At 45.3% G+C, this 27,039-nt stretch overlaps 1 protein-coding gene across 7 annotated transcripts in view; it reads right to left on the bottom strand.

Moving 5' to 3' along the window:
• The window catches only part of ZNF827 (zinc finger protein 827), a 165,318-nt gene that overhangs the window by 93,593 nt on the left and 44,686 nt on the right, over positions 1-27,039 (bottom strand). For all 7 annotated transcript variants that reach the window (XM_037058445.1, XM_037058442.1, XM_037058444.1 and 4 more), the window contains 2 exons: positions 23,767-24,247; positions 8,383-8,616 (listed from right to left, as the gene is read on the bottom strand). In XM_037058445.1, the coding sequence (XP_036914340.1) occupies positions 8,383-8,616; positions 23,767-24,247 (715 nt within the window). The remainder of the gene's footprint in view (positions 1-8,382; positions 8,617-23,766; positions 24,248-27,039) is intronic.

Here is a 27,039-nt window from a genome sequence, read left to right as displayed (position 1 = left end):
GGTTCAAGGCTCTGTAAGCTGTGTGTGATGTTACCCAATAAACAGAGGGCTTACTAGTCCAAGGGTGAGGGTAACACCAGTTAGGGAGGCAGAGGAGAGCCTGTTAGCAGCAAGCCTCCTCCGGCTGGGAAAAGAACGGCCCTTCGGAGCTGCATTTGGGCACGGGGACTCCATCCTGCTGAAGCGGTCAGGTAAATACCACAGCTGCACATCCTCTGAGCCTAACAAGGTCCAGACCGTCAAGAAAATAATTCTCTGGGTCTATAAACATCACATTTTTATCTTATTAAAGTGATCGATTCCTTGTTTGTATGATACAGTTTTCACACTCCAAACATTGCCTGTTCTCACTGAGTTTTCAAATGCCAAAAAGAAAGAGTCTAATTAACTCTTTACTTAGATTTAACTTTCCCATATATCTTGAGGGTTGCTTAGGTGATATATGGCAACGGGCAAAGTCATCTGGCCAATTAGTTGTAAAGCCCATTGCTGGTCACATTCATTATAAGTCATTAAAAAAATGTCACAAATATTCTCTACCATCAGCTGAACCACAGAATGTTACAGCAAATATTTACATCAAAGGAGTCAACTCTGCTATGAAGTTATTCATTCAATAAACTAGGTTTTGTAGTCTTTATATATGAAAATTAAATACTTGGTAATATAAGTAAAGGCTTTTGTTTTAACTTTGAGTCTCTATTTTAGCTTAATTTTTGGAATTATGAAAAATGTAATAACTCCACAACTATCACATGCAACAAAAGAAAAGAGAGAAAGTGGATTATATCAGAATTTAATTTTTTTGCTGCAAATAAAACCATCAAGCAAGTGAAGGATAATCAGCAGAATGGGGAAAAAGTCACAAATCATATATCTGATAAGGGACTTACATCCAGAATGCATAAGGAATTTTTACAAGTTAAGAGTAAAAAGATAACTCAATTAAAAAGTGGGGAAAGGACTGGAACAGACATTTCTCCAAGGAAGATATATAAATGGCCAATAAGCATATGCATATATGCTCGACGTCATTAATCATCAGTCGAATGCAAATCAAAACCACAGCGAAATACTAGTTCACACCCAGGATGATGGCTGCAACAAAAAAGACAGACAATGACACGTTCTGGCAAGAACGTGGAAGAGAAACTGGAACTCTGATACATGGCTGGTGGGGATATGAAATGGTACAGCTGCTTTGGGAAACAGCTTGGCAGTGCCCCAAAATGTTAAACATAGAGTTACCATTTGACCCAGCAATTTCACTCTTAGCTATCTCCCCGAGAAAAACGAAACATATGTCCACGGGAACACTCGACAAATGTTCATAGTAGCAAAAGTTGGGCAACAACCCAAATTCTGTTCATCGGCGAATGACTAGATGAACAAAATGTGGTATATCCATTTTATACCATGTATAAAGTTATACCATTTTATACCACGTGTATAGTTAATATTACATTATTGCTGAATCCACTGCAATAATATCCAAATGGAATATTATTTAGCCATATAAAGAAACAAAGTATTGATACATGTTATAGCATAGATGAATCTTGAAAACATTAAGTGAAAGAGGGCAGTTAAAAAAGACCACATATTTGTACGATTTAATGTATAAGAAATCTGCAGAGCAGGGAAATCTATTGAGATGGAGAGTAGATTAATGTTTGCCTAGAACTGGGGGTGCAGAGAGAACTAACAAAAGGCCGCTACCAGGTATGGAGTCTCTTCCTGGGGTGATGAGAATATTCTGTAATTGGACGTGATGATGGCTGAACAACTCAGTGAATGTATTGGGTTGGCATGGAAGTTCATTTAGTTTTTTCCATGTGATGACTCTAGTAGTGCTTAGCTGTCTTTAACTTCATCCAAAACAATTTTGTTACATTGTGTTGTGACAGCTGTCACGTCAGTGTGCACTAAAAAACTTACCAAAATTGGTGAATTTTTGTGCAGCCATTTTAATATTAAAGGTGGAAGAAAATGTGCAACGTCTTCAGCATGTTATGATTTATATTTCAAGAAAGATAAATTGCAACCGAAGCACAAAAAAAGATGTGTGCAGTGTGTGGAGAAGGTGCTGTGACTGATGGGACGTGTCAAAAGTGGTTTGTGAAGTTTCTTGGTACTGTTGACATTTTGGCCAAATAATTCTTTCATGTGGGGCTGTCTTATGCATGGGGAGATGTTTAGCAGCACCCCTGGCCTCTGTCGACTAGAATAAATAGTGGGAGATAGCTGGCATACTCAAAATATCCAGATCAACAAAGTTATTGGTGAAAATGAAAAATGTCTTCTACTTTTCAGAAAAAACTAAACAGACTTTTTTGCCAACCCAATACTAAAAACCATCGAATGGTACACTTTAAGTGGGTAAATTTTGTGATGCGCATTATATCTCAATAAAGATGCTTTCTTTAAAAACCGGGATGATGCTTAAAAATCAGTCTAGAAGTTGCTCTAAAACCTAACAATCTAAAATATATAAATTCTTAGAAAAGTAAAGTCCTGGATTCAATAAACTTCTCCAGGTGCTCAAATAAAGTTGAAGTGAAAAGAAGCATTTTTCGATCTCAGACCAATGGGACTCTGCTGCTTTGACGCGGGAGCTCTCAGCTCGCCAGTGCCACGTATTGGACACTGTGTTAAACAGACAACGTGCCTGAAATACATACACCAAACACTCTCCCAGGGACACTCCCACATCACCCGAACTCTTTCAGGTAGCTTTGCTCATCGCCTGTTCACTTTGGAGGAGCTTTGCTTTCAGCTGCATGTAGTAAGCAAGCAGAATCACAAGGAACTAGATCCCACTCGCCTCCCATGTCTTCTCACTTAATCAAATAACATGAGTTTGAAGGAGGCAAATGTATGATGACATGGACATAAAACTGAAACTCCATTTTCCATTCCTGCAGGTTATTATTGAGGTCCTACTGCTTATACAGTTTGATAGATTATGATTTTCCAAGGGAGACATACCAAATGGAACAGTGAATAATTTTTGCCCTGGCAAATTATTTAGCTAAAATCTCTAATTTATCCCAAGGAATTCCTTAGAATAGAAGTGGCATCTTAATGTCTTTAATTTGTTGGGGGACAGGGGAAACTTTTTTCTCCGAAATGAATGTCCACATTGCCCAGGAATAATCATGAAATTTGACAGCAAAGAATACTAAAAACAGTTGTATTATCTGAAGCTCATAATCAACACTCTCAATTTAGTAGGTACAGGTGCCCTTCTAAAAAAGGTTCCCAGATACCATTATTTCATAATAAATGAAAAAGAATCTCCACTCAAGACAGATGCTTCTTTTGAAAAAACAAGATGTGCATTCAACACAGCTTTGCCCTCTATTGCCTTTCACCTAAGGCATTCTTTTCAGATGGACAAAACTTACTCCTCCAGTTAACGGTTTCCTCAGCTGTACGCTTCTCAAAACTCAGCTGTCAGAACCAACCCTAGGGCTGTACAAGCCACAGGGGTTCGACCTGGTCCACCACAGGGCTCAGGAATCTGCATTTCTGACACTTCCCAACCCTCCCGACCCGGGCTGACGCTGCCGGTCCGCGGACCACACCTGGGGAGGCACTGTCTCAGCACCTCCAGAGCTGGGCTGGCCGGGCAAGTCTCCTCTGAGAGTCTACCAGAAAGAAAACATCACCCAAGGGCCAAAACACAATGACATTTAACATTTAAACAACAGCAGTCACCACGATCTGCTCCTCGGCTTTTGTGATTTCAGAAGTATCATTTACGTTCTGGTCCCACGCCACCCTCACGCTTGTTTTGGGGGATTCCTCTCCTCTCATCAACCCCTCGTGACGGTGCCCGTGTCCGCCCACCATGCCCTGATCCCAGACACAGAAGTGTCTCCTGGTGGGCCCCACTCGGAAGGAGGCAATCAGCTGGAATTCAGAATTGAGGCCAAGAAATGTCTGTCCTGCTGCTCTTTTGAACCCAGAAGTTGTGGGCCATCACCAGCGGTTGGTTGGGAAACAGCAACAGTCCACGTGAAAGCACAGAGAGGAGGGGGCACCACGTGGAGGGGGAGAGCCTCGGGTGCCTGGCTCCAGGGGAGGACTGAGTCCCTGCCCTTGTGATGGCTCCATGAGTAACCCCGAACCACCTTCTATTAAATTCCCTTTCTTGCCTAAACTGGCTGAGGAGGATTTGTTATTGACAACCGAAAGAGCCTTAATTAAAACTTAATAAAGTCAATCTCAGGTACTTCTCCTCTCTGCTTCAATTCACTCAGAGATTATCTTCATCCAAAAACCGCATCCTACCCAAGTTTGCCTGCTTCTAAATCCCTCATAGCTGAAGCCCTAACTTGCTCGGCGGATTCCCTGTACTTTACATCACCATGTATTTCAAATCCAGGGCCCACTGGATTCTTCTACAAGAGGCAATTATAATTTATATTGCTCTCCAAGACCAGGCTGGGATAAATGAATATAAATCAAAAATGAATATAAATCCACTTGGTGTCCTTTTCTGAGCATAGGAGTAAGAAAACCAATAGACAGGTTTTAAATTAAGGTCTGGATATGAAGTTTTATTCACCATGTTGGGTAAATTTAAATGTTTAGTTTTTCAATAATGTTTCTGAATAACTCCAGCTATCCGGCTGTTTAGTCTTATGGAATTCATGTTTTTAAATCATTGTTATCCACTATTTCCAGGCACGACCGCACACATGGAGCGTTTTATACACACATCTTCGTGTAAACCGGCAGCCGCCCAAAGGGGGAAGAGAGCGTTTCTTTATCTTTGAGCCTAGTTACGCCTCTTAAAGCACAGCAGACAAAGCAGATAAAATTCTGTGTCACTTTCAGCATAAGTCATATCTGTGGTAACACAGCCATGCAAAAACACATCCATGCCGTAAGTTCGCAAGGTCACCAGACACTACAAAACCAGAGCTTAATAGTGACTTGACTCTCCGTCTGTCGAATGTCATCTATCCTCTGTATTGAGCTTTGGCACGCAGGCCTCCTTAGATCAGGACTTCTGGGAATTATCTTTGGCAATCATCCGCTTAGCAGAAAAGTCTGATTACTTTGGCCGCTTCTCTTCACGTAACAACAGGTAGTCGCAGGCCTCCCGTGGCTTCCTGGAGTGGGCTGCTTTCTTTATGGTAATCAATTTATCTGGCCCAGCTGTCAGGCCCTTGACTTCCCAATTAACAACTGAAATAGAACTTGAGCCACAGGAAGGAAGAAAAGTCAGATTTCCCCAAACATGCAGTTAATGAAAAAGTTAGTCTAGTCCCTAACGCATCTGTGTTTTTCCCATAAAATGTAAATGTCAATCTGGAAAACAATATACCTACAGAGGTGTCTCCACACAGGAAAGTTTCACATGATATTTGACTGGGCCATGCGCCCAGCATCCATTAAAGAGTCATCATAAATTAAAACTGGAAATGAAGCAGCCAAAATTATTGACTAGTTTCCTCTCATTAATTCAATGAAAGGACTGAAAGGGCCTTAACTACTGCAGATCACAGCTTCGATTCTCCAGGAAGTAACAGAGAAGAAAAATCCTTTCATTCTACATCTTAGCCACTCCCTGGGTCCAAACTGAAAGAAGGAAAAGAAAATGCATGATAATTCACAGATGCCCTTTTCTTACCCGACTCTATTTTTTAATCTTCACCTGAGGATATTTTTTCCATGGCTTTTATAGGGAGAGAGGGTGTTGGGGGGCATGCAGGGGGTGGGGAGAGACAGAGAAACATCAGTGTGAAAGAGAAACATCCATCAGCCACCTTCTCGTATGTGCCCTGACCAGGAATTGAACCTGTGACCTTTGGGACCACAGGATGATGCTCCAACCGACTGAGCCATGCGGGCCAGGGCTCACCTGGCTTTTCCTAAGAGAAGAACTTTCTCCAGAGTGCCAGAATGCCTTCGGAAGGGCTTCAGGGTCTCCTGGGAGGTGCAGCCCGAGCAATCTGACTTCCCTGCAGAGATGCTTTAGGAACTGAATTACCACACAACCCTTGTCTAAAAAGGCACAGCAAATGGCATGGGGACAAGGCAGTCTGAAGACACTGGCAAGTTCTGTACTTGGATGTCTTTTAGGGCACGAAGACTGAAATTGCCCAATTTACGACTCAAGGACAGACAGAGCAGCAAGGTTTTCCCTAACGCCTTCTTTCTTCCAAAAGCACTGACCTATCCACGCTCAGAAACTCTACTGTCCACTCTAAATCCAGTAAAGGGTGAGTCCTCTTTACCTCGTGGCTTAGGAATGATGACTGTTTTTTAAGTCACATGCCCATATTCTGGACTAACCCGGAAATTTTTTGCAGTTCGCCTGACCACAGTCTGCCAGAGTGTAGAAGCATGAAGTTCCACGTGCCTGCCAGTCACTTACTGGATGAATTTCCTTGCCCTAGATTCCATCTGACCAGACCATAAGCATCTAGAGGGGAGGAACTGGGATGCATGGTTTTTTTTTTTAACCAGGTCTCTTGCACCTAGAATGCTAGGAAGATTTTTCAGGGCAAAGAAAACTTATCTTAGTCTTCCAACACATTTTCACACATTTCCACAGCACAAAGCAGGGCAGATGCCCTTTGGAAATGCGACCATGTCATCCATTTGACTATTGTTTAACCCCTACAGCACACGGGCTCAAAGAAAGTCAGCATAAACGTTTAGAAAGGCCACTGCTATCCGCAAACATCATCAAATGGATACGGCTGCACACCCTTATTCTATTTGAGGGACTTCACTGTCCATTTCCTACTGCATTGTCTCATCATCCAAAAGGATTCAGACACAACGTTTTCCTGAAAGCACATCTCCCCCGAGATCTCATTTTTGTGTATTGTCTTTCGGTGCCACCCAGCTCTCTCTGCCCACAGCACTGGGTACACAGCAAACTCTGAAACAGAAAAATTATACACTAGAACCTTACCATCAGGAGGGGGCAAAAGTCACTCTTAGAAGGGTTGAGGCCACTGTCATGTGAAAGCTTATGGTATGGGAGAGAATCAGAGCGCTGTGCAGCCTCACTGCATTGACTGAAAAAAACGACAGATTACCCCACGTCAACACGACTTTTTGACACTGAATGGAGGGGTCAGCTATATGAAGATATGCCGGCTTGACTATCATTTTCTGAACCTTTCAGTGTTCCCTGACCAGCGCAACCCCGCCACACCTCCCAACTATGGGAGAAGCTGCGCTGCCACTGCAAGTTTTAGGCAAACGAGGCTACGATTGGATGTCAGAATCGTATTATGCTTTGTCTACACATGTTCCCCTGAAGTTCCAGTGCATTGTGAACACCAAAGGAAAGAATTCTTAACCCCACCAACTGGCAAATGCAGGAATTTCAACTGAATTTCACTGAATGCAATCAGTGCTGATGCAATGACTCCAAATAAATCACTATCGATTTCTTACTTCCAACCCACTGGTCAACCAGAAACACAGTCCGATTTGCTTATGAAATTACTCAGCAGAGCACCTCGCTCACCGGCACCACGATGTGTTTCGCCACATTCTTCGCCCACAGCAAGCTACAAACTGAAAACAGCTTTTGATTGGTGTTAGCACTTTGAATATGGTTTGTAGAAGTTATTTTTAAGCAGTAGTGAACTAACTGAAGATGGAGTATGACTTGGTAAGTAGTATTATTCATACAACTTTCCTTTCCATGTTTTGAAAGTCATACTGTTGAATTTAAAAGACACCCAATGCTTACCTGTTCCGAAGGGGATGGGGCAGATAGGAGATGAGGAATATAAATGTCACATTATAACCTGTTTTGCCAACATCTGCAAGGCTTGGATTACATTTAGATACTAAGGAAAGCCATTCATCTTAAGGACTAAACAATTATTGTAATACCTCTTCATGAATTTTTCTATTTCTAAAATCTCATTGTCACTCTATGAGTAATTATTTCAAGTACCACCTCAACCACTTATTAGGTTAAGAATAATCTTTTTAATAGTTCTTAAAGAACATAAAGTAAAAATACACACAAAAGCAAGGTCCTCTCTTAGGGAAAAAAAAGATGTTCTGATCACTCAACAGCAGCGCTCTGCATGCATTTAGAACCCATTTAAAATTACGGCCGGCTTCGTCTTAGAAAGTAGCAGTGTTTTCCAACAATTTTTAGTCACATTCGGGAAATGAAGGCTGCGTTTAATAAGATAGATACCCAGCTCACCTCTGAAAACAAACTCATACACACAACCCAGGGATTTAAGCCAGGCCCCCCATCGTTCCCGGATTCACAGGGATAAGGAGACAGGGCTACCAGGAGGCTAATTATGAACCAAGCAGGAAGCGGCGCGGTTGGCTTGCACGTGAAATGATCCGAATGTGAACACTTTAGAGTAAATCAAGTACCTGAGAGTTTCATGAGAAGTTCTGACGCTGCTTTGACTGACATATCCTGCCTTAGCACGCTCCCCTTCCCTTCCTGGGGCTTAAGCGTGTCCTCAGAGACGCTGGAGGCTGACACTTCAGACTCCGGGCTGAACACGTAGCTGGACCGAGGCAAGGAGGAGCTGAGGGCCTCCTCTTCCTTAGGCTCCTCCTTCACTTTAAAGTTAAGATTCATGGGCTCCTTTTGATTTGCAGCTGTCAAAAGAAGAAAGGGATTATATATAGTGAGACAGATAAAAAAGGCCATTCCCCCTGTTCGCTGTTCCCAACTCAACCAAGTATGGATGCGCGATCACATCGTGCTAACCGCGGGAGGGACCACGACCTAATCAAAGTCGGCTGAGCCCAGGGCACGAAGACACAACACACTCCATAAGCACGTGGGCTTCTGAGTCTTTCGGACCTACCCTGTTTTAAAAAGCGTTGATTCTACAAAGTGTTTGGGCATTTTCTCTTTGGTTTCTCTCAACATCTTCTTTCCTGTATATGTTGCTGCCTCCCTGACCCACCTGCATTCTCCACCTAGTCCTATTCTAGAATAATGCCTTCATACAGCTTTTCTGCCATAAAATATTGAATATAATAAACATGAATCAGAGGCAATAGCCAAACTGAAAGCCTCGGTTGGGGTGTGAGGCAAGGATGGAGAATTTGCCAGAAAGAAAGGCTCGGAGTAGAGATATATACCTTTTGCTTTATTATACACCAATACCACTGACCCACAAACAGTGGGACATACACTTGACATGGCTTTTTGGGTCCAGATGTGCAGCCCACGTCACCCCTGAGTCCACAGTGGGCATTGTTTAAAGAAAGCATATTTTGAAATAATTTCAGATTTGGGGAGAAGTTAGAAAAATGGTTTGAAGAGTTCCCATCCATCCTTCATCCGGCCTTCCCAACGTTAACATCTTACTAAGTCACGATGCTTTTGTCAGATCTAGGAAAGTCACATTACTGTGATCTAAACTCCAGATTTTATTTGTATTTCACCAGTTTTTCCACTCATGCCCTTTTTCCATTTTAGCACGGCTGGTTGGTGTGGAGTGTGTGGTGAGGCAAGAGCCAACTAGCCTGTTATGGGATGGATTCCATGGCTTGGCTACCACACACCACTAAGCTACACGCCACCCAGGAAAGACAAGCATCCTCTCCCACCACCCGTGACTTTCACAGGCGTCTTGCTCCCTGTTCAAAGGCTGTGTGGGAGGAACTTCTAGGTTGCTTACGTTGGGTGTGTTTGTCTATTGAGAAAGAAGATCTCATCTTAATACAGAGTTCTTGGCAATGCTTGTTAGAATGAGCGTTAAACCCATTCCTGCTTAATAAATAAAAGGAAGAAAACAAATCCCCAAAGCAAAGACCTATTGCTCCTCCCTCACCGCCTTCCCCCAGCCAATACTCAAACACAAAGTCCTTTCTGTCTACCTCATGTGCCTCTAAGAATGGACATTCTGGAATCACAAGTTCATACAGACCAGAGTATTTGGAACACTGTAGCCCAGAGGGCCGACATGACATTTGGGAGTTTTGCTACCAGAAGAAGGAAGAGCTCGAACCTAGTCCATGGGCTGCCCATCCTGTGTCCCTTACTAACTTCCATCACACCACCGCTCCACCTCTGGTCTCTACGTCTTAACAACACTAATGTAACTTGACCTTCAAATCTTCGCTGAATTACTTCCTGATGAAGTCTGCTATGTCCGAATCTGTGACTCCCTCCCCAGTACTCCCAATCTCTCTTACTGTATACCTTAATCTTTTTTCCAAAATATTTATCAGCTCATAACATACTGTTAGAAATTGAATTGTGTCCACCTTCCCCCAAATTCATATGTTAAATCCCTAAACCCCATTGTGACTGTGTTTGGAGATAGGAAGGTAAGTAAGGTTAAATGAGGCCATTAGGGTAGGGACCCAATCCAATATGACTGGTGTCCTTATAAGGAGAGAGACCCTGGTGAGGACAATGTGAGAAGGTAACCATCTTCAAGCCAAAGAGAAAGCGAGGCCTCAGGAGAAACCAAGCCTACCAACACCTTGATCTTGGACCTCCAGCCTTCAGAAATGTGCAAAAATTTTTTTTGCTGTTTCAGCCCCTTGGTCAGTGGTATTTTGTTATGGCAGCCCAAACAAGCTAACCACATGCTATATAATTTTCTTATTGATTATGTTCACCATTCATGATCTGTTCTTCATGAAGGCAATGATCTAACACTGATGGGCCTCAAGTGCCTAGAAAAATGCCTGGCACATAGTAGGTGCTCAATATATACATTGGCCACAAGTTTGTGACATCAGATGGCACTCCACCATTACCTGTGGTCAACAAAAACTAAGAATCTCAAACTATCTCACCAAAGGCAATTAGCTGTGCTCTCCCTGGTTATGAGACTGGGGATAAGACCACAGACATGAAGTTCGGATGGAGTTCGCTGCCCACACCATGGCGCTCACCGAGGTGTCTTTGACCAATCACCTGGACTCTGGCATTACTAAAGGAGCAGTCCAGACATCCAGCCAAGTGCCTAAATCCAACCCTTTGGGGACAATGCCATCAGAATCTGAACCAAAGGGAACAAAAACAGTTTCTAGAGCAATCTGTAACAAGTATGCATTTCGGACCTCTCCCCACCTACCAGGGCAGCAAGCAGTTCCTAAGAAGAATTTAGTTAGTACAGTCTCCCCTTTCAGCCACTTCCTGAGGTTTGAGCCAACCACCTCCTAGCCCTCAGCCTTTCCTCCAGGCAGGAGCATCCTCGATAGTCACGACAGAGTCATCAAAAGGTGGGGGGGGCGGGGCTACGACGGCTGTGACTTGGGTTCTTTGGGAAGGAATAATATAAAGTGGATGGCTAGGTATTTTTAAAGGCTTCAGTGCTGTATCTTTTATTTTAAAGCTTTAAAAAATTCTAAGGTGAGGCTAGGAGAAAGATAAGAAACTCCTGGGGCCCGGAAAGTAAACCTGAGCTTCTAGAGGGGCCACCATTATGCTGATGCTCTCTGAAGAATCAAGTAGCTCCTGGGAGCAGTCGGCAGAGTACAAGCTACAGAAAACAAGGGAAAAAAAGACACTTAGCTCTGTTAGTATAGCCCAGACTTAACAGAACGTCAATAAGACACTTCAAAAGAAACAAAAGGCAGGCTGGATGTTGCTGGATTATAAATGTGCAAGGCACTTTCTACCTGGTTTTCATTCTGACAATGACAAGAATAGCATACAACTAGTAACGCACTCGGGAAGTGTAAATAAAGACAAGTCGGAAAAAGCATGTGGGAGACACTCATTGCTCACATTTTAATTTCCCAAACATTGGGCCTAAATAAAAGATGTAAAAATAGAATTGGAAGGTTATCTCGCTTTCTTTCAATTACCAGAAATATTTACATAGAGAATAATAAATAAAGCCTATTATTTTAGAGTTAATGGCTGAATAACTGCCATTGTTTTTTATTACCCTCAGTTTTTAAAAAAGCCCACTGTCTTTCTCACAGAAAGGTAAAACGAAAGATATTTTCTTTGGGGAACAGGGAACTGCTCAAAGAAAAGGAATTGTACCTGACCCACTGCATACACAGTCGTATTTCATTCTTCTTTTTTTGGTAACGTGCATTTATTAGTCACTTCCGTTGTCTCTCCTTTCTTGTAGGTTTGTTTCTTTTTTAACATTTTTTTATTGTTATTCAAGTACAGTTTTCTATCTTCCCCCCACCGCCCCACAAGATCTGTGCACGTATCAGTTTGTGAAGGGCTTCTTCGCACACTCGCCCAGACTGCAGTCTGTGTATTTTAAAGCTTCCAGATACTCCACTTTTTTTTTTTACAAGGATCCCTTAATATTTTTATTTTTTCATTTTATTTTTGTAATGTTACATTATTTTAGGAATTATTTGTTGTTTTGGCAATGTTATCAGAATCCCTCAGTAATCCAATGCAAGGAAGAAATGCAGAAGGCAAAGAGCCATTAGGACCTAATCTGTTATCTCCTTATATCTTTCTTTCATGTTTAAAATTAAATTGTTGTAATTTTTGTTTGTCTTCAGAGACTCCATTCTGAACGCAGGGAGGAAGCCCCACTAATCAGGAGGCCCCGTCTTTCACTGCTGCAAGGAGGTTAGGTCCTGAGCCTGAGGCTCTGATTAGGAATGATGTGTATCTCAAGTTCATGCATTTTGCGGAGTTGGGCTGCCATTTAGAAGAAACAAATGAGCTTTCTGAGGATTTACAGAGGATTCAAGATAAAGGCTAGTATGGGAAAGGAGTGAGAAGCCACTGGGCTAAAGCCGTTCCTAATTAGAGACTTTCTAACTCTCGCAGGCAGCCATTAATGAGTTGCAGAGGAAGCCCCTCTGTGAAGTAAGATGTCTTCAGTTTTCAGGGAGCTTTCTCCCATGCGCTCCTCCTTGAGGAACATCCTACAGAACTTCCTTAAAGGCCATAATGGGTTTTAACAACAGCACACGACTCACATCTGAATAGTCAAACAGGAATTAATCATCAATCACCCAAGATAAGGATCGTTATCATCTTCGTATTAGAGGTGAGGAATCTAAGGTCCCAAGAGGTTAACAGACTGACTCCCCACCCCACCCCCCAAAATCACAGAATCCATAGACTCCAGGGCTTCTGGCTGACAATGCACCCAAGCTCTCTCCTGTCTGTCCATCTTTCTTCTTAAGAAAGATGCTAACCTAAGCAGCTGGACGGCGGGCCTTAGGACACGTGTGATACAGAGTGAAGTAAACATTCTTCACAAGGAAGGGGAGGTGAGGGGTCACCTGGGAAGAAAGAATTTGGTGAGGATTTGAGAGGAGGGTGGAAGAGGAGAGACAAACTGTCAGAGGACAGACAGCCTCTGCTCTGGAAGTTCCCTCTGGTGAAGGCAAACGACGTTCTCCTTCAGTTTGATGAGCCAGCTCTCTCCCAGTTCAGAGACTAGCAACTTGGCCCATGAGGAGCTGTTTCATAAGAAAGCAAGACCGATGAGCATTCTACTTACTCCCTCACCCTAAACCAGAGCCAAAGACTCTCGGACCTGCGAGGGGCTGCAGAGCAGTGGTTTCCAAACTGTGTTCCAAGGAACCCTAGAATATGCTTCAGGGGTTCCAAATGTGCGCTTCCAACGTAAGTCTCTATGATTATTTTTCAATCAACTTCAAACTTACTTTTAAAATTAACATACAATTTAATTTTAAAAGGGGCATTATATACATTATATAAGATGCCAACAAGAGGCCACTATGTTAATTTGTGTCGATATGTTAATTCAGTTTGTGTATCATTTGGGATGCTTCCTGTTACGTAAGTGGTGGAGTTCTAGTGATCTGTCTCTAATAAGGAAGCAGTTGGCTATGTACTGATCTTTCAAACAGTTCACAGCGGCACATGTGTATCCATGTAAAAGCATACATTTAGGGTACACCTGGAGTCCACAGGCTCCCCTGGACGCAGGCCTTCTCAGCCTTGGTGACACCGGCACCCCGGGCTGGACAGTGTGCTATGGGAGACTGTCCTGCACGCGTGGGATGTTGAGTGGCACCCCTGGCCTCTACCCACTAGATGCCGAGAGCACTTCCCATTTGTGACAACAAAAAAATTCTTCCTGCCATTGCCAACGGTCCCTCGAGCACACCCCTGGTTGAGAACCACTGCCTTAAATTAACGCGAGGACAGGCTCAAGTGTATCTGCTTTGGTGAAGCTTCTGATTGTGGCTGACGGACATACCCAGATATGGAGATACACCTGGGCCTGGCACTTACAGAGCGCTCACCTCAGGCCAGGGAGCGCACCGAGTGCTTGCCTGGCTTCATTTTTCTGACCCCGACAAACAGCCCTTTGCAGGAGGTACTACTAGGATCTCCACTTTGCAGGTGGGGCATCTGGGACTAGAGATGAAACAATGGCCAGGTCATAGTTAACTAACAACCGAGTAGCCAATACAAAATGATAGACGGCTGTAGTGCACATGGAAAGTTCCAGATGCTTCTCGTCTGCTGTTTAGTATAAGGAATGAGGGCAGTTGCTAAATATCATCGAGATGGAAGCAAACAACTTTTAGGTATCATGTTCTTCTCTCAAGTCTCTGAAGACACTTAAGTGAAGGGACCCTGAGATTTCGAGGCAAATTGTCTGAACGCTGCCCTCATTTGCAACGTCTGCCCTGTGTAAAGGGTGTCGCTCAAAACTGCAATGAGAGAAGCAAATTTAGGAATGCACCGGGTGCTAATGGGGCTGAAAGACCTCACCTGATCATAACCCTAAGTTCACTTGAACTCTAAGTTCAAGTTCATTTTGTGCTTACAAAATAGCAACTCGTTTCTTCATGGCTTGACATTTTTGAGTAAATAAATGTGATAAATGGGAACTTAAAAAAATAAACCTATATTTAAATATATATATTCCATGTGTTTTACATATTAACTCTTCACTTAAAATTTTGTTTGAAAAAAATGGGCTTACCATTGAAAATACAAACCAACAAAATAAAACTCATTATTACTGTTTTCTACTCCCTTATTTTACAATAAGAAAGCACAGGCTCAGAGAACGATTTGGCCTTTTGAAAACCACAAAGCTTGTTAACGATAGACCCAGAATCAGAATCTCTCCAGATTACAAACCAGTGATGTCGCCTAGATGTATATAAAAGTATGCATGACCAGGCTGGGGACCTGGGATTTTTTAAATAACTTGATGCATTTTTAACTGAGAAAAAAATAATAAACTGCCTTCTAACATCATACGAAAGGGGAAATTTAATTAAACAGTATAATAAAGTGGAGTATTACTTTCAGATGTTAAGCATATTATAGCTAAACAGAATGTTTAAAACATTAGTTAAATATTTTTCAACCTTGCTCTCCAGTAAGGTAAACTACTTAATTTGCCTTAAGTAGCTTCATAATTAGTGTGTAGTGAAGTTTTACTCATCTCCTATTTCTCATTAATCCCCACCTGAGCTAATACTTGGCCACACTTCGGGACTGGCCTCCCTAACCGAGACTGCACAGGCCCTCAGTGAGAGCTCCTGCAATTACAGACCAGTGACAACGTGACAACGGGAAAAACTAAACAACCTCTGGGCAGGGTCACGGGAGTAACAATGAGCGGTGCCTCAAGAACGTTTGAATAAATAAATAAGGTTTTTCCCTGTGAACTAAACTACTAAAACGATCACATAAGGAGCAAAAGTAGCTATTTGCAGTAATCCACTTAACAGACAGGATATCTCCCTTGTCACAAGCAGGAAGGCCAAGTCCTGGAAAACCAATCAAGACATGAGTAAATGTGGAAGAAAGCTGGATGTTAAAGTCATACTATTGCGTCCAAAGAATGAAATGGATGAACAGCAGGAAACGATTGGAGATTGGGGGGGGGGAAGAAGACAGCCTAAAGACTGGCTAATATATTTCCAACACTTTTCAGGGGAGTTGGGGACCATCTGCCCCAAATGACACCCCTTTTGATTGCTACAATTGTCATTTTAAATCACTATGCCAACATTCTGGTTTATATGCCAGTTTTTTACATGATTTCTGTTACTGAGGAACACCTGGAGAATCCAAAGACCTCTGGGCGAAGGGAGGCTACAAAATGTCTGTGGCGATTTCCCTCCCTGATGACCCACCGCTTTGCCATGTGACTCTGCAGCTCCTCCCACAAAGGGGTGTAGGCGATTTCCCCACTCTGCATCTAGGCTGGAGCTGTGGCTTGTTTTGGCCAATAGAAGGTGATGGAAGCGGCCTTGGGCCAGTTCTGGGCTGAGCCTCCAGAAGTCTCCTGCCCTTTCACCTTCCCCTTGGAACCCTGCCCAGTTGCCATGTGAACGAGCCTGGGCCAGCCCACAGAAGGACTAGAGACCCTGGGGAGCAGAGACGCCATCCTAGCTGAAATGGCCCTGGACCAGCAGCCCCCAGCCAGCCTGGCAGTGGGCTGCAGAAGCACGGGGCAGCAGCCCACTGTGGAGCCCTGCCCCGATTGCCAGTCCACAAAATCTTACACCAAGAAAATGGTTATCGTTTTGAGCTGCTAAGCTGTGGAAGTCTGTGAGTGCCACAGACTGCAGTTCCTAGTCCTGGCCCTACAAGCTGAGGTCCCGGGACATAAGGCCTGAGACCACACGGAGCTCACTCACTCACAGTCACTCACTCACTCACTCACTCACACTCACTGGGGCTGTCTTTACATGGCCTGCTTACTCTCTGTAGACCACTGATCCCCACCCCATCTTTTCTCTTACAGCATCACGGATGTGGTTATGGATCTGCAAATCTTTATTAAGGGAAGTAACATCACAGCCTCTGCAAACCTGACTTCCAGAATGACTATTAGAATGTTTCCCTTATAGTCCATCATGGAATACACTGTGGATGATTCAAAGAAAAAGATATTGTAAAAGAAGCCTGATCTCTCCCCACCCCCAACAACTTGAAATAGCTGAAGAAGCAAGACAAATACATAGCAATAGAAGGGACCAGCCATAATGCAAGTGCCAACCCAGGTGATAAAGGCTCCAAGTATCACTGGAGTTCACAGTGGGGGCAAACACTAAAGGCCAGAATACCAGGAAAGGTTTAACCTTGGGGACTAGTCTTGGAAGGAAAGGCTAGCACTTGGGAGGGCCCAGCAGTAGGGGAAGGTATCAGGGATGGGGCCCGACGTCGCTAGAAATTCTCCACAGAGATCCCACTGTGGGTCAGAGGTACATTAAGATAGCTATTTTAGCTTTAATAACATTATTATTTTTTTCAAAAGCCCCCTCTCCCATTTCATCTAATAGGAAGAAGACACATGGGATGCTCCTCTTCAAATGATCAGGCTCCTGAAACAACACAAGGCTGAGCAATGGAAACGAGAGGGGCGCCATGTCTGTGAGCTGGTGAAGACTGTACGTGTTTTCCTTGAGAGAAGCGGGGATGGGGTTACTTGGCAGGAAGGAGCAGGTGGGGGCATAAACTGATGCAAGAGGCGCTAGAAGAAGTGTCCTTCTGAATGCCTCGGAGGGCCTGGGGGCAGGGGGACCTCGGCGTGAAGAAGGCGTCAGGGAGGGAGCTGGAGGGGCAAGCTGTCAGCTGCACGTGAACGACGGATTGTAGGTCTATTTTGAAGACACACAAAAGTCTAACCAGATTAGCGACTGAATTAACATGTAGAAATGATGCCATGGTTTGAAGCCAAGGAAAATAACCAGCGCAACAGACGGAGGTCAAAAAGACAGTTCGCTCGGCTGAGAAAAAAAATTAGGTAATAGCTAATTAAGTGGTCGTGAGCCAAAGCTTTGCAATTAGGCGGAGCTGGATCTTTGTTCTGTTCCTTGTACATGAAGCCTTAACGCCTCAGCTTTCTCATCTACAGAATAGGTTTAATACTGTTGACCATGCAGGGCTGTCGGGAGGGTTAAACGAGAACTTACATGAAGTTGTTGGCACGCCGCCCTGCTTCGTGTAAACACAATTGACTGGTAATGGTGCTTACAATAATAATAGTAGATAGTAACAATAGTAGCAGCAGCAGTAAGTAGAAGAAGGTGTACTTCTCAGGGAAGGAAGAAAATGAGCCAAATTCAGTTTTGCAGAAATGTAGACTCTGATTAGTTTTCCCAGGGGGTCTGTCAAGATGAAAAAACTATTCCGCAGGTAGTTCTAGAACGAGGGATGCTCAGTCTAGCTCACCGAGGAAAGCAAGGTCTGGCTTCCGGTCATGACCCTTCTACAGAATTTACACCGAGTCTCGGTTTCCTCAGATGCACACTTGGTAACAGACAGTGTACTTGGAAACACACTACACACTAGAAAGCCCTATGGAAATATAAATTGGCCTTATGGTTACTACTCTACTGGCACTGAACGATTCCTGAAAAGCCGAGAAGTGTCCACGTAACTTCCAATGGCATGGAGCACACGGCACTCGGAGAAGGGCCCCCGTGCTGGGGGGCTCTGCTTCCTTTACAACAACAAAGGACAGAGGATGGAGCCAAGGTCCAGTTTCGCTGCTTCCTTCCTCTGTGATCTGGGGTACGGCAGACGGGCGGAGGAAATGCCGGAGCCAGGCCCCCTGGCTTAGAGCCCCAGCTCTGCCACTTACTAACTGTGTAAACCTGGGCAAGTCTCTTAACCTCTCTGTTTCTTGGATTCCATCTGTAAATGGGCATGCCATCTTGCTATAGGGTTGCTATGAAGTTCATGTGTTCATGGAACAGAGTAGATGCTATATAAGTGACTGCCAAGGAAAACAAAGTCCCCACCTATGGCTGGGGACTCATCCAAGTCCTGCTTTCTTGTAATGTTACCTGCTTCTCTCTGTGACACAGATCAGCTCTGGTTTCATGGAGGCGCAAGTCATTGAAGGCCAGGAAAGCATCACACTCTCTTGCTCGTGGGAATCACCCCCAGGTTCAATACTAAAATCCAGGATTTCATAAGGGCATTCAGGCTGCCTGCATGTGAAGTCCCTAAATGCAGCTTCTGACACCAGGGATTCTAGTCATATGGTCGGGGAGTGCACAGCAGGAGACAAGTGAGGCAGGGTTAACAAGAGGGGGCCAACCTGAAGACGCAAAGGAAGGTGGCCAAAAATACACCCACTGGGGAAGGCACCCAGGCGTGGGGTGCGGGAGAGCCCCCTGGCCACTGGCACTGAAGTCCTTGGGCGTGAATGCCCCAAGATGGCACTTACTGGAAAGACAGCTAGTTTGTTGAGTTGTTTAACAGAAAGGCCCCTCAGAGCCGCCAGGCAATAAGGACAACCTGGTCTACTGGGTGTCTACCATCATCCCTCCTTCTGCAGAAGCACAAACAGATGTATCCCAGCATAGATAGGGCAGCGGCCCTTCAAAGACTAACCATCCTGTATCCTCAGGTGCACAGAAGGGATGAAATAGACGGCAGTGGCAGAACAAAGGTCTGTGGGACGCAAATACATTCACCAGCCACCATTCGTTTATACAAGAAGACACTGGCTATTTTATAGCCGTGCTCCTAAGAAATTAAAAGCAATTCTGCTTGTACCCATTTGTAAGTAAGTCACTGCTTTCAAAAGTCCGTGTCTCCCAGTTAAGATCACTTCAGCAGTGAGTTTATGAAACTAACAAAATGTGGAAGGCTGTATAAATTTTTTTTTGCCTGTTTCCAAGTTAAAAATACTTGAAATGACTTGTATCTTTTATTTTCAACAATCAGAGACAAAAAGATATTCCCAGCCAACAACTGAGGGGCCAAGTTTCTGTCAAGGCCTGGGTTATAATTTGGAGAGCCAGAATTAAATTATACATCTTGAAAAGTGTAGTTTTCAGAAAGAGACATGATGTAAGGCCATAGCAGGCAACGTTTAATCAGGCCTCAGTAATGATACGCCCAGCCCCTCGATGTTTTAGATGAGGCATGAGACTTCCTAGTTCTAACTAGAGAACATGAAAATGTTTCTTCTAATTCTCCTGTCACAAGGCCCCACGAGGAAGAACATGGGGTTTAATGAACATGACTCATCCAGGCCTCTCACCCATGGCAACCTTGACCTCTGTGGAAGGCCCCAGACCCACCTCACACCACTGCGCCCCTATTATGGCCCGGGATACAAAGCAAGGGAAGAAAGCTGTACTGAAAAGAAGCTGTACCAGGTACCAAGTTTATATTCCACATAAGTGGTCCTCGGTCTTGGTTGCATGTTGAAATCATTTGAGGATTTTAAAGAGAATATCAATGACTAGGCCTTATCCCAGAACAATTGAATCCTAATTTCTGGGAGTGGCCTGGACCCTAGCATTAAAAACAAAACAAAGCAAAAAACTCCAAAGTTAGACCTGCTGCTGGGTGCTGGGTCGCAGAGAGAAGGCACAGAAGCAGCAGGAACGTCCGTGCTCTGAGCTCAGGTGAGCCCTCTCCCCTGCACACCCCGGTCATGCAGCCCCTGGATCCCCTGCCCAGAGATGCAACGACCTGCATACGTCTCCTGGCTCTCAAGAAAGATCTATGCAAACAAGTAGGGCTGTAGCCCTCAAAGACCTGCCTTCTAGGCCAAAACCCTGAGCAAAGTTTACAAAATCATTTTTTCTCACAGCCTAGAAAGCCAGCAGGAGGGGCTGGCCCATTCTCTTCCCTAATTCAATTATGGTGCCAGGCCTGGAAAGCCTCGGTTCCAGGGAACAGCACTGATCTTGAAGGACCAAGGAATGTTAAGTGTGGGCTCAGGCAGAAGAAGCATCAGGTGATGACTGGGAGAAGGGGTTCGATTTCACAAGCACATGAGCTGGGTGGGATATGTCGTCGAAATCGGGGTGTGGGTGGGAGGAAGGTGGAGAGTCTGTTTAAAGCAGCATTCCACCCGTGCTTTTTAATCCCACCGGCTTCCCTAAGGTCATCTCTGTTCTCAGTTTTAGTGGAAAGAGCAAGAAAGACTCCCCTTGATAACCAAGTAAGAAAGAATCGAGTGTTTCCCATCTCTCTTTTGGAAACAAGTAGGTATGTACATGCTTGATTCTGTCACTGTGCTCCAGTTCTGTGGACAGTGATGAGGTTGGCACAGACACTCACAGACGCTGGGCCCACCAACAGCTGCTCCTGGCAGCCTCAGCAGGTGCGCGCACAGAGCCCAGCTAACACTCGGCGCAAGAACAATGGTGTCGTTGTGACGCCAAGGGACAAGGCCCAATGTTGACCATGACTGCACTACATTTGAGCAGGGAAAGAGCTAGACACTCAGCCGCAGTTCTCTGGTATTTGGTCCTCTGGTCCCAGAATCAGAGCCACGGACACAGTCGGGCACACACAGCACCACAGTGACGGCAGCTATCAATTACAGGGCTCGGCCATCCAAAGAGCTAGTGGAATTTAAAAAAAATTTTCCTCCAGAAAATGTATTCCTCTCCTTGGAACATACCTTCTTCTTCCGTGGGCTGCATTGCCACAGTCGCCGAGTTTACATTTACATCCAAATATGCACACACACAAAAAAATTACCGATGCACCTCACTCCCCAGTGACTTCGTAACAGGTTGCTAGGTAACAGTGCACACAAGTCAGGTTTCAGGACCTTTAGTAAGCCACCATAAAATAGCTGCATGGGCCTTTTGCATAAACAGTGTGCATTTGTTATCTGTTTTCTTCTGCCAATTGATCAGTTGGTAAATACTGTGACTGCCAAACTGCAAACAAGTCCCTTCAACAGCTAGCTGAGATCACAATAGAAGGCACAGTTTTTTTTACCTTAAGGTACTGACTGGCTTTGGTGCTGGTGGAACTCCTGTTTGCAATTCTGGTATTCAGTTAAGCCCCCTGAGATTGGGTCTGGAGTTAGTTACAGCCGGATGTAGGGCACCAGGGCTGAGCCCAGCAGAGTGGTGTATCCTACACCAAGTGTTTTATCCAATCCGTCCTGCTGCAGGTTTGAAAACTTCCCAGCATGGTGGAGTCTAGGGAATAACCCCCTACTAGGAGTTACTCACCCACCCTTGGTTTTCCCCCTTAGTAAGATGTCTGTCTCTTTCTGTGCTCTGCTCAGCCAAGATGCCCTTTGCGTTCCCTGGTTTTGCACTAGCAGAGTCCAGAAAAGGAGCCCCTTGGGCTCTGCTGTTGGCGGGAGAGACCATCAAGGAAGAACCAAAGATGATGGGGAGGTAAAAACCAAAGGGAGCAAAGGGACACCAGCAGGCTGCCCATCCCTCCCTCTCCTCAGCACCCCCTCCTTGTTTCAACAATGTTTCAGTACAAAACCCGCAGTCTCTAAAAGCTCAATTCCCCTCAGATGAGCTGGAAGAAAAGGAAGGTGGCATGGGGGTGGGGCAGCAGAGAGCCTCCTGTTTGTCTGAGCCCAGTCAGGTGCACTTGAACTCCTAGGACTTGACCACTCCCAGAGTAGGAGTGCCTCACTCGCACCTCACTCACAGCGCAGGTCTGCTCGCCTCCCTGGACTCTGCTCTCTTTTTCTCTGAAGCTCATTCCTGTGACGCCTCATTTCCATCCCCTACCTTTTCTCCTTCCTTCCAACTAGCGCTGGGCACTCCTGAGGGGCAGAGATCTGGGGTGTCAGGGACATTCCAGAAGACCTGACTGAAGTGTCACTGAGCATGGGGTCTTCAGAGTGAAACTGAGCCTCTAATTCACCTGGCAATGACATTTAGTGAAATGCGACTCACAGTCCATTTAAAGGAAGGCGGTGACCAATTATTCTCCATTTAAAAGGGTATTGTCACTCTCCAAAGAGCTGAAATGGCATTTGGAAACCATCGTGGGGACTGCCGTCTGCACTGCAAGACAGAACCGATTCTCAGCCGACCTTTCCCCACCCTCCACACTGCCTTTAAAATTTAAAATTGTACCTCAAAAAAATGAAATGAGTAGCAGCACAACCCCACAATGTCTTATCGTTCTAAAGACAGTCAGGCAATGCAGCCCCGTCAATGTCTCTACATGCCCCATTCAACTCCATAAACTTGGCCAAAGCCATTGAAAACAATCAAACAAAAAAAGACAAAAACTTTTTAAAAAACCGCATATAATTTGATGGTGAAAATGACTGATATCAATTAATAAAAATAACTGTTTACAACTCATACTCCTTATCTTTCAAAAGGCATTTGGGCACGTTGAAAAATAATTTTTTCAAAAATTCGAATTCTACTTTACCTGAGGTCAAGTTCATAAAGACAGAAAGAGCAAGAGCGGTCACCAGGAGTTGGGGGGAGGGAGCTACTGTCTAATGAAAAGGTGAAAAGAGTGGAGATGGACGGTGATGGTGGTCACACAACAATATGAATGTGCTTCACGCCGAAGACCTGCACACTCAAACATGGTTAATTTCGTGTTGGGTACGTTTTATCACAACAAAAAGATTTCCACTGGGAAAAAAACTAATTCTAAGATAATCTTTACCACTGAATCAAATTTTAAAAGTCTCTAATTCCTAATAGTAGCCTCTGCATATAGGCCCTTTGAAAAAATCTTTCAAATTAAAAACAAAGAACTTGAGTAATGCAAACTGAAGTGTTCCGCACAGCACTTTAAAGAACCCAAGGCAGAGACAAGTTCAGTAAGGGCCAAGGTCACACAAAGAACTGCCACTGAGCTGGCTCACCAGGCGACCTTTCCCCCACAGCAAGAGTCCATAAAGGAGAAAACCCCGAAGGCCATCTGTCAGCCCCGCTGTTTCCAGACCCAAATCACAGCAAGGCCTACTTCCAAAGGACTGGGGAAACAGTCCAGGGGGAACTGTGTACAGGTGCAGACTACCGGAATTTAAAGGGACCTTGCAATCATCTAGTGCTACCAGTTCATTTTACAGATGAAAATACTGGCAGAGAAGGGGCGGGGAGACACAGAGAGAGAGAGAGAATACAACCCTATTCAAGTACCTGACAGCTTCATGAGAAAATCAGACGCCATCTTAACAGAGATGTCCTGGCTGAACAATGCTGACGCACTGTTGGCCACATACTCGGAGGGGTCTTTCAGCTTTGTGTGGTTGGCCGGCCTGTCGGCAGCATTCAGGGTAAAGGAGGCTGGCAGGCCGTTATCTTCCTTGGGCTCCTCCTTCACCAGCAAAGGCGAGATGCCAGCCCCACCCTGGCTAGTCCTCTCTGGAGTGTTGGCCGTCATCATGGTCCCCACTAGCTCTGTCCCTCCTCCTTCCCTTTGCTGCCCCAGGCAGGCACTGTCACTGAGGTGGGGAGATCCCTTGACATCTGGGTCTGGGATCTCCTCCTTCACCTTGGCTTCTGTCCTCAGGAAGTGCTGGTGGCAACGCATGTGGAGCTTCAGGCTGAAGTGGCGTGAGGAGGTGAAAGGGCACAGCTGGCACTGGAAGGTCTCTCCCCGGTCCTGGTGCTGATGAACCTGACGGAGAAGCAAGAACAGTGAGCTGCCCCGTGTGCTCATGGGCAACGCCGCGCTGCGCATCCGCACTAGCCATCAACGATCTCCTCACAGCACAGAGGGTTGGCCCAGGAAATGAAGTAACCAGAGGGGGGCATTGCACTGCTGTGCTCCAAGTGATGAGGTCATCCCGAAACATAAAGCGGGTCCCAGTAGGTTAAGAGTCCACTATTAGAGCCGTGTGCATGACGGAGGGTGGTGTCGGCCCGTGGAGGCCATCGGGGCAGAACCCTCTTAATAGTCTGGTCATCTGATCTCCGTCCGTGTCCTCAGAGAAAACGTTACACACCGAGCAGAATGCAAACTTACCTAATTACTCGTTGGGGTCAAAACAGGTCACCTGTCATGTAAATCCTCTCATCATAGTAATACTTAGCATGTTCCCAAGGACTGTCGCCCAGAGAATTAGTGACGTTTTACAAACATAATTTCAATTTTTCAAAATGCTTTTCTAGGTAGTTAAGGATGTGGAAAAAGATGTCTTCAGAGTGTTCCCATTTTATAGACACAGAAACTGAGACCCCAGGGCAAGTGGCATGAGCAAAATTACATGTGAACAAAGCAGAGTGTGCAGGGGCGACTGCAGCACGCCAGCAGGATCCCCACCAAGGACTCTCAGCGGGATGAAACCAGTGCTTCCCACTGCGGTGATTCAGGCGTCTGCAGTGGACACATGCACGCTCCGAAATACAGCTCCAGTCTTGCATGCACGTCTATACCGGTAAAAATTGCGAGGAACTTTTTTTTCTTCCGGTCACTACCAAATTTAGCACTTGAAAAAGTGAGGAAAGCATTGCCCTGGCCCGAGCCAGGCTTTGGGCTGGCAGGTGCTCCTCAGCTTGTTAACCCCCCTTTCATCTCCGCCAGCACACTTCAGCGCTGCCCCGCCGCACCCTGCTACTTTCAGGACTGGCCTTCCCTCGCATAAAAACTGCCAATTGCGTGGATTTGGGCCAAATGATTTGGGGAGATGTATGATCTGGGCAAACAAGACAGTGATGGGAATTCAAAAGCAAAACAAAATGGACGTCTCATCTGTCTGGGGTGACCTAGGTGGGATTTGAACCCAGGTCGAACCAAGGTTAAGGGCCAGTCCGTGAATCCACTGTACCACCTGGCCCCTCTGCAAAGGCCTCCTTTCCAAGAGAGCAAGTTTTACTACAGCTGTTTATGCATTCTGAATGCAATCCAAAAGTATTATTCACCAGCCAAAACATACTTTTAAATAATGTTAAGTGACCAACAAAAGCAAAGGAATTAAACATTAACGGTGAGATCCTGTTGCTACAGCACCCCACTGTGGCTTTTTGAAAAAAACAGCAGAAGACATTCTGGTCCCCCGAAGCATGAATTTTCTCAACAGAAATCACCATCGAAACTTAAATTCAGTTGCAGCAAAGTCTTGCCCATTAAAGCCCTTCTCTGCCAGGTCTGGAGGGCGGGGCAGCGCTGGGCGGCACTGGGCTGGGAAGCCACAGTGTCACTGGCTGTGAACATCACCCCGCTCTGTGCTTTCACAACAAAGGGATCTCACTCTGGAGCTGGTCGGTCATTTGCTTTCTCACCGGATCAGGAAGAATTCCTACTACTCCTCCACCCAATTCACACAGAGGTGGGCACCTCTGAGCCTCAGGTCACAGCCCCAGGAGACCCTGACAGGACCCGCCCCAAGCCTGCCCTGGACTACAGGGCAGAAAGCTTCTGTAGTCCCTGAAGAGTACAGGGGGCAGACTCCACCCTAGAAGTGTCCTTCCATCTCTGACCCAGGGGAGGAGAGGAGCTGATCCAAGAACAGAAGCTCCAGAAGCAACTTCTGGAAGAAGGAAAAGCACAGAGCGAGCCCCTGTTCTCAAGTCGGAAGGGAGCCCTGGATGGAAAGAGTCTGTAGGCAAGTATTTTATGCGGCTGCTTTTCCACCAGGTCCTGGCCTTGCTATATTTAGTTGTGGAAAAATCTGTGGATGCAGTGTTGACTCTCGCACTTACAATTTTGTTTGAGCTACACCTTCCCGAAGGGGCTGCGAACCCCATTTGGCCTTGGAGAGACGTGTGAGCTCCGTCCTCCTGTTGCTGTGTCTCCCCTTCTCTTCTGACTGCAAAGCACTGTCGGTCACAATTTTTATTCTCTTATGCTTAACACTGACTTCAAAATCCTTCTTACTCTGCTCATGAAAAAACACACTTGTCTAAGGCACATCACTGTTTCCAGGCCACAGAGTGATGTACTCACTAACCACTTTTTGCTTTTGCAGCAGAAGCAACCACCCACCCTAAGGGGAGGGAAGTGAAGGTGCTGTTACATCAGCAGGTCCAACTGCTCAGTCAGAGGAACACAGGGAACCTTGGGAAACACCCACTGTACTGCCCTTGGGGTCCTGACCAGCCAGGTGAGGGGCTTCCCCCAGAGTCACAGCCCCTTAGACGGCAGGCCTGAGACGAGGGGAACTTGGCGCCCTGACTCTGGTCCCCTTTTTCTTGCCATTACTTCACCCATGTTCTTTAACGTCGCCATCCTCTCACCTTTTCTGTTCAACCTCAGCTTATGAATTTCCTATTTAATTCCTGTATGCTCACTCATCCAGGAAAGTTGTAAAAGACTTAATGGAAATCTCAGATAACCCCGAGGAAGCTGGAGGCATTTACATCTTCTGCTGCTGCTGCTGCTCATAAAAACATTTGCACAGTGTGTTAAGGAAGAAAGGCAGGCTTAAAAAAACACGCAGTGCCTAGCACCCAGTAGGAACACTGTCAGCG

This window comes from Sturnira hondurensis, unplaced genomic scaffold (assembly GCF_014824575.4).
Source record: "Sturnira hondurensis isolate 20B ecotype Veracruz unplaced genomic scaffold, ASM1482457v3 Scaffold0010128, whole genome shotgun sequence".
NCBI classification, from domain to species: Eukaryota; Metazoa; Chordata; class Mammalia; order Chiroptera; family Phyllostomidae; genus Sturnira; species Sturnira hondurensis.
Note: the sequence above shows the minus strand (reverse complement) of the source record. Positions and strands in the feature narration are given on the sequence as shown.